At 33.9% G+C, this 17,038-nt stretch overlaps 1 protein-coding gene across 3 annotated transcripts in view; it reads left to right on the top strand.

Moving 5' to 3' along the window:
• TMTC4 (transmembrane O-mannosyltransferase targeting cadherins 4) overlaps positions 1 to 17,038 on the top strand; it is a 90,672-nt gene that overhangs the window by 62,437 nt on the left and 11,197 nt on the right. For all 3 annotated transcript variants that reach the window (XM_069064203.1, XM_069064200.1, XM_069064201.1), the window contains 4 exons: positions 8,291 to 8,370; positions 8,599 to 8,706; positions 8,799 to 8,940; positions 16,094 to 16,208. In XM_069064203.1, coding sequence (XP_068920304.1) covers positions 8,291 to 8,370; positions 8,599 to 8,706; positions 8,799 to 8,940; positions 16,094 to 16,208 — 445 coding nt within the window. The remainder of the gene's footprint in view (positions 1 to 8,290; positions 8,371 to 8,598; positions 8,707 to 8,798; positions 8,941 to 16,093; positions 16,209 to 17,038) is intronic.

The following is a 17,038-nucleotide window of genomic DNA, read 5'->3' as shown; positions in this document are numbered from 1 at the left end:
TCAAGGTTACACGGCCAGGTGTTTCTGGGTGGGTGCTAAGTGTCTGAGCCTGGAATTCGATCTCCAGGTCGTTCTGACACTGGAGCCAGTGCTCTTAATCACTGTGCTACCTGGCCACCCCCCATCCTTCACTCTTGAAGAGGACCATGACATCAGGAGGGTGATGTCTTGGATTTAAGTGAGGCAGAGCTGGGCAGAGTCATCAGCCTCATTCTCTCCTCCATTAGAGGAGTCATTGGAGTCCATTGGCAAGACATAGGTCAAGAAGACTGGTGATGGACCCATAAGGATCATAGATTTATCCAGTCCACAGCCTTTATTTTATAGAGGAGGAAACTAAGTATCTGAGCCCGGATTCGATCCCTAGGGCCAGTGCTCTTACTTGCTGAGCCACCTGGCCGCCCCTAAGCAACTGGAGTCAAGTAACTTGCTCAAGGTTACACGGCCAGGAATACAAGTCATTCCCCAATTGATAAATGGTCAAAGGATATGAACAGGCAGTTTTCAGAGAAAGAAATTAAAGGTATCTATAAGCACATGAAGAAATGCTCTAATTCACTATTGATTAGAGAAATGCAAATCAAAACAACTCTGAGGTACCACATCTCACCAGTCAGATTGGCTAAGATGACAAAACAGGAAAATGACAAATGCTGGAGAGGATGTGGGCAAACTGGAACACTAATGCATTGTTGGTGGAGTTGTGAACTGATCCAGCCTTTCTGGAGAGCAATCTGGAATTATGCCCAAAGGGCTATAAATACTTTCATACCCTTTGATCCAGCAATACCACTCCTAGGGTGATATCCCAAAGAGATCATAGAAATGGGAGAAAGACCCATATGTACAAAAATGTTTATAGCAGCTCTTTTTGTTGTGGCAAAGAATTGGAAATTAAGGGGGTGCCCATCAATTGGGGAATGGCTGAACAAGTTGTGGTATATGCATGTTATGGAATACAATTGTGCTATAAGAAATGAGGAGCAGGCAGTCTTCATATTTACCTGGAAAGGCTTAAAAGAACTGATGCTGAGTGAGAAGAGTAGAACCAGGAGAAATTTGTACACAATTACAGACACAACGTATGTGTGATGACCAACTTTGATAGACTGGACTCTTCTCAGCAATGCAGGGATATAAGTCAATCCCAAAAGACGCATGATGGAGAGAAAAATGTGCATCCAGAGAAAGAACTAGAAAGAACTAAGTTTATATCCAGGTGGAAGCAAAATACCTGATCTTTTTCGTTCTCTTATTGGGTTTTATGTCCTCTTTACCATTTTTCATTCCAGCTGGTACAATCCGTCCTTATAACCTGACCAGTGTATAATGTGAAAGTATTTACAGATCCTATACTTGATATAAGACGCCATGGGGAGGGGGGGGAGGAGAGGGAAGGGGACAAAATGTGAAATTCAAGGAATTGTGAAATTGAATCCTGTAAACTAAAAGGAAACAAACAAATTAATAAATTAAAATTAAAAAAAATTAAAAAGGGAAGGAAGACAAAAAAAAAAAAAAACGGTTACACAGCCAGGTGTTTCTGGGTGGGTACTAAGTGTCTAAGCCCGGGTTAGATCCCCAGGTCATCCGAACACTGGGGCCAGTGCTCTTACTTGCTGTGATACCTGGCTACCCCTAGCATTTTATTTTTAATGTCACTAAAAATAAGTTGTCTAATTTCATAAATGTTAATAGATTTACTTTTCTATTTTAAAGTACTAATAACTTTTAATTCCTCTTATATTTGCTCCTCTCTAAGGAATTAAGATTTCTTTGTAGGATACATGTACTTTATCCTCATTATCTTCTCTAAATAATTTAATTAGAGGAAATATGGTATTATCCTCATTTTCTAGATTGGAAAACTGAGGCATCAGTTTTATTGACTTTATCTATGTAGATTCCATAACGATTGAGCTGTGAAGGCTAGAAAAAACCCAACTTGTGCTATTTCCACTAGATCATACTGTCTCCTTTGTAAATTAAAGAATCTCATGATACTTGCATATTTGTGGTTAAAAAAAAAACCAAGTAAATTCTTGCATTGTGCAGCATTAAAGTATGTGAAGAGTTAAACTAACAGAAAGCCCAATACATATGCAAAATAACTTTTTTTTTTTTTTTTACCTTTTGGAGGGCAATTGGGGTTAAGTAACTTGCCCAAGGTTACACGGCTAGTTGTGTGTGTGTGTGTGTGTGTGTGTGGGTGGGTGTTAAGTGTCTGAGGCTAGAACTGAACTCAGGTTCTCCTGACTTCAGGGCTGGCACTTTACTCACTGTGCCACCTAGCCGCCCCAGCAAAATAACTTTTCTTTAAAAAGCAAATAGTATAATAGTGCTCCTTTTTAAGAAATGATTTTATGCTATAGTGGATAGAACACCAAGCCAGGAGTCAGAAAAACCTGAGTTCAGATCTGGCCTCAGACACCTACTAGCTTCCTGACCCTGGGCAAGTCACTTAACCCTGTTTGCCACAGTTTTCTCATCTGTAAAAAAGGAGCTAGAGAAGGAAATGGCAAACCACATTAATATCTTTGTCAAGAAAGAGTTGGACACAACTGAAGTGACTAAACAATAACACTGAACTACAAGCTGATTAGTGAAGAGAAACTGAATGGTTAATAAATAGTAAATTAACATTTTTTCTTCATTTAACTTTATCCTAAAATTGCTATTACTTACTCATTTTGTTTTTAATAATGAATAATTTTGCAGTACATTGTAGAATCTATTTGAGAATTATCTTTCCCATTTTTCAAAAGAATCAGAAAAAGCATCATATATAGGAAAAAGCACCATAATTATATAAGCCAAACTTGGCAACCAACACATGTCAGCACAAATGTACAAAAATAAATTTTTTTGTCCACCAAATGTCAAGTAGTTATATATGCATTTTGTACCCCACTGGTGCCTAACACATGGGTAGGCAGGCAAGCAACAATTATTTATTAAGCACTTACTCCAGGAGAAAGTCACCAGTGGGAGAAGGGGGATGGTGTGGCAGATGGATCTTCTAGGGTGAGAAAACTGAAGGTCTGAGAGAGGTTCTAAGGTAAGATTGTGATGAGGCATGATCTCAAAGTCCTGAAGGTCAGAAATACACCTTGAAGGGGAATGAAAGTTGACTAGCCTTGGCTACTCCCCAAAATGGAGGCTCCTGGAGGAACTCATGAGTGAAAGGAGACTGACATGCTGGAAGAATTTTCCATAGTGAGAAGGCACATTAAATTCTTGTGGAATTTAATTGAATTTAGTCATTCATTGTGCCTTATTAAGTGCCTTCTGTCTAGTGAGGTAGTATGCAGGTGCTAAATATTTAAATTCAGTGAAAATGTCATTTTAGTATAGAAAGCAGGAGTGTATGATGGAAAGAGTACACTGGATTTAATATCAGAAGACCTGAGTTCAAATTCAGGCTCTGCTACTTACTACTTTTATGATCTTAGAAAAATAATTCCCTGACATCAACTCCCCCATCCTAATTTCCTCAGCTATAAAATGAAGGGTCCCTTCTAGTTCTAATTTCTAAAAGTTATTAAGAATTAAACATTTACTATATATCCATTTTCAACTCCAATGCAGTTTTATATTGGTTCTTTTTCACTTTTACACTTTCAGTTTTATTGATATTTTGTTTTTATGTTAAAAACATTTACAGATTATTCCTTATTTGTGAGAGGTGTCTTGTATTAAAGACCAAAAGTTATGTACAACTAATAATATGACAACCTTGACTCATTCGACATTTTATATCTGTAGAACCTCTCTCCTCTCTTTTTTTTTTTAAAGCAATCTGAGTTAAGTAACTTGCTCAAGGGTACACGGCCAGGTGTTTCTGGGTGGATGCTAAGTGTCTGAGCCTGGATTCGATCCCCAGGTTGTCCCAACACTGGAGCCAGTGCTCTTACTTGCTGTGCTACCTGGCCGCCCCCCCCCCACCTCTCTTTAAAAAAAAAATTAACAAATCTATTTTCTGTCCCTTTTTTTAGACCTGAAAAGGGGATCTTAGAGGCTAGTTCAGCATCCTCATTTTACAAATAAGGAAACTGAAGCTTAGCAAGGTTCAATGATTTGCCTAAAGTCAGTCGGTTAATATTGTTTTGGTAACCGGGGAGGGTATTTAAATAGTGTCTTATTTAAACCCTGACCCTGGGTGATTTATAAATTTCTTTTAATATGCTTTTAAGTTTGAGATTCAGCTTTTGAAGTAAATGTAAAAACTGATAACCTTTTTAGTCTAGATTTTTATTTTAATAATGCATTTAATCATTTACACTTTTTTACTCCACATGTCTTATATTTTACTGAACTGTGTTAAGCATTTCAGTTTCCTGGGCTTCTCACACTGGCTGCGATTCAGGAATTGCAGGGAAAATTGAAAATTAAACAGATTTTTTTTCATTTCTTTTAAATTTCATAAAAAAGAAAAACTACTCATTCTCTAAACACCCTTTTAATAAACTACCTGATAATAGGGTTGTGTGATTTGTGTGTAACATGTCAACCCAGATCTGTTCTCGCTGCTCAAATAATGCATGCTAAAAAGGCATGTATGCTAAAACTGACCTCTGGGTAACTGTTTTCCAGCTCTTAATTATGAGAAGTGTTTGAGAGTACAAATTATGTTCAGGGTTCTGTGAGACTTTCAACTAATTATAGAGAGAGCCACAGTTTTTATTTAAGAATTGTGATTTTTCTTCCTTGGCGTTATGGTCTTTGGTGCTCTGTGCTTGCTACAGAAAGCTGTCTGTACTGCAGAGGGCAGTTGAACTCTTTGTCTGAGCTTTTTATTTAGAAAACAGAATTTCACGTAACAAAGGAAAGCAGCAGGAGCTAGAGAATGGAAGAAGCTGGAGTCATGTTGAAATCTGAGTTGAAGCTCTATTTGTATTCTTGCTGTTGCAGCAGCAGCAACAGCAAAGCTTGGCTTCAACTGCCTTCAGTCCCTTTGTGCTTGGTGGGATGTTGAAGAAACAACACCCAGGGCTGTGGGGAAAGGCAAAATTATAACCATTTAGTGCAGACTTTTAAAAATGTATGCTCTAGTATTAGTCTTAACTGATTCTCTTCCAAGTTGTAATTTTAAGATAGTAATACCCATGAATGGGCAGTAATTTATACCAAAAAGTTTAAATTATACCTTATGGTGCACAGTAGTGCATACTCCCATCACCTGTGATTTGCCCTTGTAACAGTGCCTTCTTGTAGGAGTAGGTAACAATACATGTATATGCTTTAAAATATGACAGAGGATTAAAGAAAGAAAATGTAGCTCTTTGTTAGCTGTGTGTTCAAAAACCATCATACTACTTAATACCCTCCCAGAAAATTCAAATGTTTTGTGCTTTTTTTTAATTTGTACCTTTGATTTCATCAGTCTAGGGAATTGGCTCCTCCTGGCAAGGAACTCCATCTACCAATGCAGATGAGCACCTTCTCTATAGTCATAGTCATAGAAAGTTGCCTGGGTTGCCCATCATTATATTGCCAGCATGTATTGGACAGGATTTGAACACAGGTTTTCCTAATTTTACAACCAGTTATCTGCTAAACTGTGAAATTAATGAAATTACAAGTTACATAAAGCAGGATGTAGCCCTAAGTTTAAGATAGTTATAAGATAGTGCCCTGAGTTAATTCTAGTTTAATGTCATGTTGTTTTATTCCCCCAAAGCATTCGTGCATCTCACCAAAAGAAAAAAAAATTTTGGCTATATTAGGGTGGTGGTGTGGGCCCACCCCAATAAATACATTGGCCCCTTTGCTTTCAGGTAACATACCTAATTATTTGTTTATTAAAGAGCTTTCTTAATATCTGCATCTATGTCCATATGGTAATAGATTGTAGGACTTTAAAGGGCAGGGTTCATACCTGATTTGTTGTACACCTTAGTCCTTGCATTTAGATACTCAATACAGGCATACTTGACTTATTGTTGGTGTGTCTCATAACATTTTACAGTGAATGGCATTAAGCCACTGTAACCAAACTCCATTCTCAACATTGTTTAGGCAATTACTCATTCATATTGTTTGTTCCTATGGAACTGACTGTTGTTCCCATGATATTATTTCCTTAATGGCATATTTTTGTGGAACCAAGTAACAGTATAAGGCAGTATATGCTTTAAATTATTTGTATAAATGTGTTTATGAGGAGGATGGTAGAAGCTTGTTTTTTTTTTCTAGACCAATTATTTGCTGTATAATTAACTTAGGTCACTGATCTCTACTTTTTAAAATGGATATAATATAATAATGTTGCCTTTCAGGTGTCCTCAGATCCAGGACCCTTAATAAGGTTTTTTGTCTCCCCCTTCTGCTTTGTTTTTCTCTTTTTTCTAGTGGATAGGAATATTTCCTATCTTTCTCTATTGTTTATTTTGTTGTTATTTGTGTTTGTTGTTAGTTGTTAGTTACTAGTTCTTAGTAGAATACAACTAGAAAGCAATGTAGTATAATAAAAAGAAATTAGAAATCAGGAGCCCTGAATACTGGTCCTGGTTCTGCCTCTAGAACCATAAAGTCTTAGATTTGGGAGAGAACTCTGAGTTCATCCAGTTGAGTCAGTATCTGAATTTCTAATCCAACTGAAACTTTATCAAACAATTATCCACATATTTGCTGCCTAATAATTTACACCAATGGAAAACTTACTTAGCTTCTTGACCCATTCCATTTGGAGCTACTCTAATTGTTACAAAGTATTTTCCTTATATGAAACTAAAATCTGCCTCTCTACAACCCAATCATTGTTTCTAATTTTGCACTGTGGATACAAACAACAACCCTTCAGATACTTGAAGAAAGTTGTTTCCCTTCAAGTTTTTTTTTTTTTAATTCAAGCTAAAATTCACATTTCCTTCAAATAATCTTCATATGGATGATCCTGTCCCTTCACTGTCCTGGTCACTTTCTTTTGGGTACATTTGTACTGCTTAATGTCTTTTCTAAAATGTAGTACTCAGAACCCAGCACAATATTCCGAATTTGTTTTTCCCCTACCAGATCACAATATGGGAGCATTATTACCTCCCTTGTTCTAGATATTGATGCAGCCTAAGATTATATTGGCATTTTTAGTTTCCATATCAGTGTTGACTTACATTATAATCCATTGGTGTAAACATCCCACTGTTTTTCACATATCACATGTAGTCATTCTTCCCCATCATGTATTCTTACATTTGATTTTTTGAACCCAGATGGAAGACTTTACATTTATCCTTACTTAATCTTACTAGATTTGACCTATTATACTAATCTGTAGAGAATTTTTTTATGTAGAATTCTCTATACAACTGGCTCCCAACTTTGTCATTTTCATAGCTTATATACATGTTACCTATGCCTTCCCAAAATCATTCATTAAAAGATTAAACTGAAGAGATTTTTTTACAGGTTGACATTGAACTATTAATCATAACTCATTGTGGCCAATTACAACCAATTCAAAATCTACCAAACTATACTATCAATCTAGACTATATCTTTTCCACAAAAATATTATGGGATATTTATTAGTTTTATTATCTTAGGCAAGTCTGTTCATTTCCTTGGCCCTCAATTTCCTCATGAAAATTGGAGACTAGCCTAGATGATTTCGAGTCATTTTCAGCTCTATGACCTATATTAAAAGATGGATATGTTTTAGAGAATTTATCTGCCTAGTAGTGAAAATAAACATTTTCACCATCAATGAGTATTCAATATCCAAGCATAATGGTAACACATTTTGAATTTTACAGAAGAAAAAGACCATGTATATGTGATTTTAAAGATCTTGAATCAGATCAAAAGTATCTTAAAGTCTTAGTGTTAATTTTCTTTCAACTGTCCATTAAAGTTTCACAAAGAATTTTAATAATATAGGCTTTTCTCCAGTTATCATTGCCAGGAAACAAAATGCCAATTATCAAACTATAATGGTTTAACATTTAACAATTCCTTGTAAAAAAAAATCATGAATTTTTTTGTTTACCATTCCTTCTGGAAATATCAATGCCTTTTTAAAATATTAATGCTTTTCTTCATTTGTAGTTTCTCTGTTGCCTTTCCTTCTTCTAGACTTCTCAGAAAGGGAGAAAAAAATAAAAGTTTTGACAAGGATAAATTAAAGAACATAAAAAGCAAAGTCCAAGTTCCTCAAGGACTTGACTAAACGCTGGCAACTCAGTTTTTAAAATACTTTACATCTTTAGTTGAAAGAAACTATAAATGCTATGGATAAGGGAAATCTAGCTGCCAATCAATATGGTTATGATTTGTGGTTTGTTTGTTTCAGGTTCACTACAACATTGGCAAAAACCTGGCTGATAAAGGTGACCAGACTGCTGCCATCAGATATTACAGGGAAGCTGTAAGGTAGTGAGAACACTACTTCACTGGCCTGCTTAAAGTATATATCTATGTCATTACGTGAGAGTCTGTCACATAACATAAATGTGCACTGTTTTATCTTCTCAGATTTAAAACATTTAATTTTGAAAGACCAAATTACAAATTATTATTGACATTTCCTGATTACTTAGTAAAAATTCTAGGAATAAGTGGTTTTCTGTTTTTGTCTTTTTTTTCCTCCTCACAACTCAGATTGAATCCTAAATATGTTCATGCCATGAATAATCTTGGAAATATCTTGAAAGAAAGGAATGAACTACAGGAAGCAGAGGAGCTATTGTCTCTTGCTGTACAAATACAGTGAGCATTGTTTACACCAGATTACAATATTGACAAAAAAAAATCATTTCCTACATTCTGAGGTTTGAGATTTTTTTAAAATAATTTTCTAGACCAGACTTTGCTGCAGCATGGATGAATTTAGGCATAGTGCAGAACAGCCAGCGGAGGTTTGGAGAAGCTGAGCAAAGCTACTGGACGGCAATTAAATACAGGAGAAAATATCCAGACTGTTACTACAACTTAGGACGCTTGGTAAGCTTTTGCTGTACATTTGGCAGAAGAATTTTCATATGTTTGTGTCTGTGTAAGGTATAGGAGTTTGATTTCTTGAAGTTCTTTAAAATTAAGAACATTTCCAGTTTGAGTTCATCAAAACTAATTGATAGAAAAGATAAATGTTTTAGGCTGAACTAGATAATAAGTTAAATTAGGAAAAATAGTGGTATCTATACACTATGAAGCCCTTTCTTCAGAGTGGCTGCTTGAAACCATCAATTTCTGGTTTTTTACAATTTGAATAAATAAAATCTTAATTTTAAAAAAAAACCTCACAATGTAACTTCTTTGCTCAATCTTTCCTTTATCCTGAAGAGGGTTATCCTATATTAATCAATAATTTGATTCTAAGAATATTCTCAGATCTACCATTATTTATCTTTCTGAAAATTGCAGTAACAATACTTGACTCAGAAATATCAATTTAGTGATGAGTTCTTCTCCATGAAGTTCTTTAAAACTATTTGATAAGAACCAGGAGACAATTAGTTTACTTATTAATTTATTTTTCAAGTCTTAAGAGACTACTCTTGTAAGGTTTGGTACACTTTCCTTTTCCATAAAAAATAAAACAAAAAAAGTTCTCCATATATACATATATATGTGCACATAACAAAATACCCATGGAAAACAAACTCTGCCTTTAAAAAGAAATGTTTACTGTTTCTTCCTTAGCATTTTATATTAATTTAACTTCCTATGAATTAAAACATTTTATTTTAAATTTCTCTGTCAAGAGAAAATGTTTAAGAAGAAAATTTATTATTTTGCCAAAACGAGAATATTATAGTCTTCCCCCCCCCACCCACACTCAATATATCATAGAATAGCTTCTCTCATTTATCAAGTCAGTATAATCCTGTGCCATAAGGAGGATTATATCTAAACTGATTCTAAGCAGATATTTATCTTGCCTTAAATATCTATAGGGAAAAACTCCAATCTCATTCTTATAAAAGTTCTTATCCAAATTAAATCCTCCAATATTTTAAATCCATTTCTTCCTCCTATCTTTAGGGGAAATGGAGAACAGCTAAACACTATTTTGAAAAGAGGATAGCTGAAAACAACCTTCTTGTACCTGAAGACTTTTAGTGCACTTTTGAGCCTTGTCTGGGCTTTTGGTTTTTGGCTAGGGCACTCTGCTTTTGATTTGCATAGATATAATTTGGACAGTGTCGCCAGGATAGAGTAGAGTGAACACTTGGCAACAACAGTGAGGGGCTAAAGGGTCTAAGCTTTTGGAACAAAATTATATATGTCATGAATTCTTATCTACCTTCCTACTTAAATAATAAAAGTAACTTTATAGGTATGCAGAATTGTTCCACATTCAAACAAAAGCTATTTTTTAATGAGGATGATGAAAAATAATGGACATAACATTAAACTGACAGAAATATTAATACTTTAACTTATTTCAAAATATTTTATAGAAAAGTCATTTAATAGCTTTTTTGCTTTCAAGCTTATATCTGTAAAATGGTCTGGTATTTGTCTTGTATGTTTTTCATTATTCATGAAATTAAAAACATTTTAAATCTATTACATGGTAATGAAATTCAACTTGTAGGAGAATGCTTCATAATAGTGATTTACTAGAATACTGAGGGCCTCATATAACTCTCCTTATAATTTTTTTTATCTCCATGTTTATTTGTGAGGCTTTTGCATCATTAAGTCTTGTAGTTTTAGGAAAGCTAAAAAGTAATGTCATATTACTTCTGACAATTTAATATTATGCTCCATTATTTTTATCAGCTTATCCCCTAAAGCATATATTTGGCTTGCATTTCAGTATAGTACAATGCTATATATGTGTCCATAATAAGTTGTTCTAGCTTGGGGGAAGCTAACTCTTCCTCTTCTTTTAGTATAATGTCTATAAAAGTGAAAACTGCCTATAGCTTTTCATCTTGGACTTTAAGGTCCTTTCACTTTGCAATTTATTACATTATATAATTCTCTATACTATCTCTAGTAACTGTTGTCACTTCACTTCTTTAGAGCTGGTGAAGACAGATAATTTATGCTATGTAAATTTTACTTGCGTCACTTCATAGAGAATTTAACATAGAATATAAATTTTATCTAGCTATTTGATAGCTAGTATGTTTAAGTGCCACCTATCTTAGAAAAGTATCTATTATACTGAACATATTGTTTATTAATTATGTTACTGTGAAATGATCTATGTTGCCTACTGCCAGTCATTCTTATTATTTAAAGATTTTGTTCTGCATTGTTTAATGATTTTTGTCTTCTTAACAGTTTATAAAATAATCTCATCAAAGTTTATCTTTTAGCATTTAAAAACTTTTGTCTTCATGAATTAGACAAGCCTGCTAACTTGAAAGCTTATTTCTTTAAATATTCTTTTACCAAAAGAAAAACCTTGAGAGAAACTTGTTGCTTTCTCTTGCTTAATAACATTTAATTGTACAGAGCAAGTATCTTTAATGTATTAGTTGATGGATAAATTTGTTAAAAAAGAATACTACCAGCCAAACGCTACATTAAAGCCTTCCCTGCTTACTACATAAAGAAAGTTGTGTTTGATATATTTTCAAAAAAATATTCTTAGATTTTTTTTCCTTTACCATTCTTCATTCCACAAAAGATTCTGCCTTGATGCTTCATCGTGTTGTGGAAGTAACCAAGTTCTCAAAGGATATTCCAGCACAGTAGGAGCTCTGTCATGTCCTTTAAAGATGGAAAGTCTTCCAAGTAAAAGCCTGGATATAGACTGTTAGTTATTGTATCTTAGTACCAAACTAGCTAAGTTTATCCCAAACAAGGCTGTCCAATCTATGGTGAATTCTTTGACCATCATAACATACTAAACTTCCTAGATGTCGTGAAGCCATATGAACTTGAGTCTTCTTTTTCCTTTGTGGAATAAATTATTTGGTGAAGGCTTCTTTTAAGTTCTAATTTCCATATCAACACACATAGAAAATATCATTCTCCATAATGCTGGCCTCCAAGCTTTTTTGATCATTATATATTATATATTATAAAAAAATCATACACACCTCCAATATGTATGTTTATTTACAAATTCTATACATGTACTTGTGTGTCATAATACATTATAAAACATAAAACTAGACATTTAAAAATAAAATAAATATTTTTAAATTTCATTTTAATGGCATAAAAACCATTTCTACTTACTAAATAATCTCTATTATATTAGTAGTATATCATTTATATCATTTCATTTTGCTTATTCTGTCACTTATACTTTTATTGATGATAATATTTTGTAAGGTCGGCCAATGGTGAACTTCTTACATTTGAATCGACATGCCCTTTTGTTCTTAGCGAAAACAATGTGATTGAATATTTTTTAAACTCTAAGTTTGGCACTTTGTGATACAGCAATTCAAAGTTCTGGTTCTAAATTCAAATTATTTTTTATTTTCTTTTACTGTTTATCATAGCTGGAAAAGGTACTTTACATAGATAATCAATTCAAATAGAAAAAGTATGCTATTGTCTGTGCTTTCTTAAAACATGATTCTAATTTTCATTCTAGTCACTATTTATACAGAGGTTTTTATGGAAATTCAACTAATAAATTAACACATTCCTGATGTCAATTACTAGTTCTTGAAAACCAATTAAGTGTTGCATTTCTATATTTTAACAAATGGGTTCAAAAAACACTGAAGCTCTTTGTTTGGAAGATTTTTAAACAGGTTAGAAAATTCTTTTTTCAAGTTTTTCAGGTGCCGGTATACGTGTTTTTATAGGAAATACCTTGTAGAAGTATTTCCAAATATGTATTTGAAAAATGTTCTTTCCATAACATGCATTTCTTTCAAAAAGTAGTTTTTAAAATCATCATTAAAATGCTACAGATTAAGTGGGTTTATTTTTCCAAAAATACTTGGTAAATATTACAGTACCAAAAGCCACCTTGTCATTATAAAAAGGTCAGCAAATTGGAATATCTTTTTGTTAAAGAGTGCATAAAGCATAACTCATCTTTTAAGTTTGACAACTCTTTTGTATACTTAGTCATGAGATAAACAGCGAACTTCTATATATTAAAAATAATAAAGATAACACATAGTGCTTTTAAAGTTTGCAGAGTTCTTTACATATATTATCTCATTTTATTGAAAAAAAATTAGTATAAAAAGGTTTTTTTATGATCACGCCCCATTGGATTTCTTGTCAGATCTGATTAAACCATCATTGCTTTTACTTTGTAACTTGGCTGACAAATAGCTTGTTCTAGGAATAGTACTACCATTTTCTTGTCTGCTTAGACTCACATTATTAGTATTAGCTTCAATCCATGGTTTCTTTGCAAGAATTTTTTTAAGTCACTTGCCTATTTTGTCAGGGTAGTTTGGTTAAAAGTTAAATAACATAATGCATAAATCCATTTAACCAGGCACTCATAAATTGTAATAAATCCCAGTATTCTTGAAGCAAACAAATTATTATTGACACCAGTCAATCTCTTCATTTGTAGAACTCCTTCTCTTCCCTCAAGATGCCTTGCATTCTATGTGGAACATGTGACCATCTGATACACAGATAGAATGAAGGTGCCAATCAATGTCAATTTCTATATTAAATATTAGCAAAGCTTAATTTTTCTTTTTTTTAACAAAAATGTAAATTCTAATAATTTCTTAAAGCATCCTATGATTTGGTTCATGCCCCCATTCTAGAGAGTAGTGATCTATAAAAAGTCAACCAGTCAGAAAAGAACATAGTTTCATAAATTTAGAACTACAAGGAACCGTAGAGATAGTCCAGGTGAAGAAACTGAGACCTTAAAAGGTTCTTTGGCATGTCCAGGTTCATAGAGCTAGTAAGCTCTGAAGACAGCAACAAACTTTGATATCAAATCCACCACTCTATCCGCTATACCATACTGCTAAATTAATGCTTAAGATTTAAGATTATATAGTATAGGACTTCAAAATCCAAATTTCACCTGACTCAGTCTCATTGCTCTCAGCTTTACTTTAATAAGCATTAAAACATATACTAAGCATTTTGAAACTCCAAAATAAGTTTGTTCCTGGCCACGTTAATAAAGGGTTTTACAGTGGCTTTTGTCTTAGTTATTCAGTCCATTTGACTAAGTATGCAAGATTCTGCTGGTGAATGCTTATGAAAAAATGTGGTGGTAGGATTAATTATGATGCCCATGTGACACCGAAAGGAAAGTAAATGCTGATTTAATTGAGATACCTATGTTTACATTACTTCCTTTCCTTTTGAACTTTTCACCTAATTTCTGTCAGATAAGAGAGGAAATGCTGTTGCTTTAGTTTCTAAGTAAAGTCATGCAAGAAATTCTGACAGCACAAGTAAATGAATGTTAGTAAATGTCTCCATAATTCATTAAACTTTTCTTTCCTTTGCATAATATGTCATTTATTTGCTATGAAGGTCATAGGGCAAGTCAAAATGTTGCTGTTGTCCCATGAAAGGAAGACAGACTGGACAGTTTGTACTAGAATATGCACCATCCTTAAATCCCAATAAATTATCATCACTGGCACCTTCACCAGAGTTATAGAAGCAAAACTGCACTGAGATAAAGCCCTTATTAGAACTTAAAGAGGGCATGGGGTTAGAATCGAAGAAACCCATCTTTTTTTTTTCTAGGTATTTTGCTTACCAGTTATGCAAGTTAAGAGCCAACCATTTTGAATTTTAATGACTGATTTTAAAGTAAAATGAAACACAAAAATCTCCCACCCACCCCCCAAAAAAGGAATTTTTAATTGAAATATGTTTTAGGCACCCAGATTGTAAATTGGAAGGAGGTTGATTATAAAAGATAATGAGTGTGGTTCGAGCCATACCTTATGAGATTTTTCCACAGGGAATAGAAAGTATGTCTAATATAAAACTAAAGGTTTTGTTCATTTTAGTATAGTCAAAGGGGAACAATAAAACTTAAGATTCATTGACTAGTAACTACAGAAAATAAATTTTAACAAAGACACAAAGTTGATTTATTTTCTAAATAATATTATTATATACCTTTTACCTTGAAAAAGCAAGAAACTTGTAACTAATCAGTTCAACAAATATTCATTCAATATGCATTTATAAAATGCCTGCTACGTTTCAGACAAAAGGTTGCAGGTGCTGGTGGACGGAGAGACAACCTCATAATGAGGAAGACCATTCTGCCTCCCCTCTGACAGACTAGCTGTCTGACCCTGAGCAAATAACTTTTCCACTTTAATTCTCCAATTCTATTTATTTATTATGCACATTTTCAGCGGCAGAAGTTCCTCACACCAGTGAGTGCAACAACCCACTATGTTCACTCACACACACACACATATCGCACTATGTACTAGGGAATACATTTAAAATGTTTACTGTACCCTCAAGAGACTTAGATTTCACTGGAAACAGATCAATAGAAGGTGATATAAAGAGGCAGAGAGTACTAACAGCCGGGGGAATCAGGAAAGGCTTTGCACGGGAGAAGCTGAGGATGAGATTCTAAGAGGCGGTGGTGATGAAAGACGGCACTTTAGGTGTGCGAGACAGGCTGTACAAAGACATAAAGGGGGGAAACTTCTGGGAACCACAGGTAGGACAGTTTAGCAGAAACACAGAGTGTGCTAAGGGGAGCACTAGGAAGTCAGCCTGGAAAGGGAGGCTGGAGGCAAATTGTGAAGGACTTTCAATACCAGACAGACCTATACAGTACAATGTCAGTTCAGAAGTTAGAGGAGAGATGTTGATGATAAATAGAATTTATGTGATAGAGAGATAAGAAACAGGGAAATCAACTAGGAAGCTCTTGCCATAGTCCTGGCTTGAACGGATGGCTGTAATGACATGAGAAAAGATGGATGAGACAGATATTGCAGAGGTAGAAATCTGACACTTTGCAGCATATATAGTATATGGGAGGTGAGGAAGACAGAAAAGTCAGGACTCAGGCTTTCAACTAATTCCCTTTCTATGAGGTGAATATATATTTTAAAACATGGGATCATTAAATAGGATTTTTTTTTTCATCTTAAATGCCACTTGGGAAATTCAGTCTTCTATATTTTAATCGAATCACAGAACCTTAAAAAAGAGGAATGAAAACAAAAAAATCATTAAATTGTTGCATTATTTTCAGTATGCAGACTTAAATCGTCCCTTAGATGCATTGAATGCATGGAGAAATGCTACTTTTCTGAAACCAGAACACACTTTGGCTTGGAACAACATGATCATACTGCTTGATAATACAGGTATAGTAATTTTTAACAATATGTTTGAACTTTGGGGAAGGTGGTTCTATGTAAATTAAAAATAATAATGCATGGCAATAATGTCACCTAGTAATTAAGATCTGTAGATGGCTCTTTTGTTTGTTTGTTTTAAGGTTCTTAGATTAATCAGATAAATGTTTACTGATGTGCCTTTTTTATCTGATTCCTTGAGCCATATAAAATAGAAATTTTGAGAAAACTGGTGCCTTTTTAACATAAAATTTAGAGAAGAGCTAATGCATTCATTTGTCTGACAACTTCAGTCATCCATCCAGATGTAGCCAAGAAATCATAAGTAAGGAGAAGTCCTATGAGCAACAACCATCAAAAAAAAGATTTGCCAAAAGAAAAAGATGTTGCAAGAATTGCCATACCCAAGCTTGTGAACTTTACTCATGAGAGAGTCCCTTGGTTCCTTTCCCATTCTGTTCTATTTTAGACACAATTGTAACAGGCTTAGTTAATCTGATTTTGTAGCCCATAGGAAAGTTGAATGGTTGGGAAGTTCTTCTGAAGGCAGGATCAATGATAATAATTGTAAAGAATGACAGCTGGAAGCCTGATAAAGGTCTGTAACCACACTAAAGCTTTTGGAGTCATTGCCACATTTGGGGATGTCCAATTTCCCAACATGTTTTATATACTCCATAATTATTTGTGAGACCCTATTATTATAAGATCTCTACATATGACCTGAGCCTGACAGCAAGGAAAAGAAAAGTAAACTATAAATTAAAAGAACAAAGTAGGTAAGAAAATTAAATACTAGAGTAAATACCCACTACAAACTTAATAATTCTTATTGTATT

This window comes from Petaurus breviceps, unplaced genomic scaffold (genome assembly GCF_028583685.1).
Source record: "Petaurus breviceps papuanus isolate PSGF00001 unplaced genomic scaffold, PetGlider_PUasm1.0 90625, whole genome shotgun sequence".
Taxonomy (NCBI): domain Eukaryota; kingdom Metazoa; phylum Chordata; class Mammalia; order Diprotodontia; family Petauridae; genus Petaurus; species Petaurus breviceps.
This window is presented reverse-complemented; position numbering and strand designations above follow the sequence as displayed.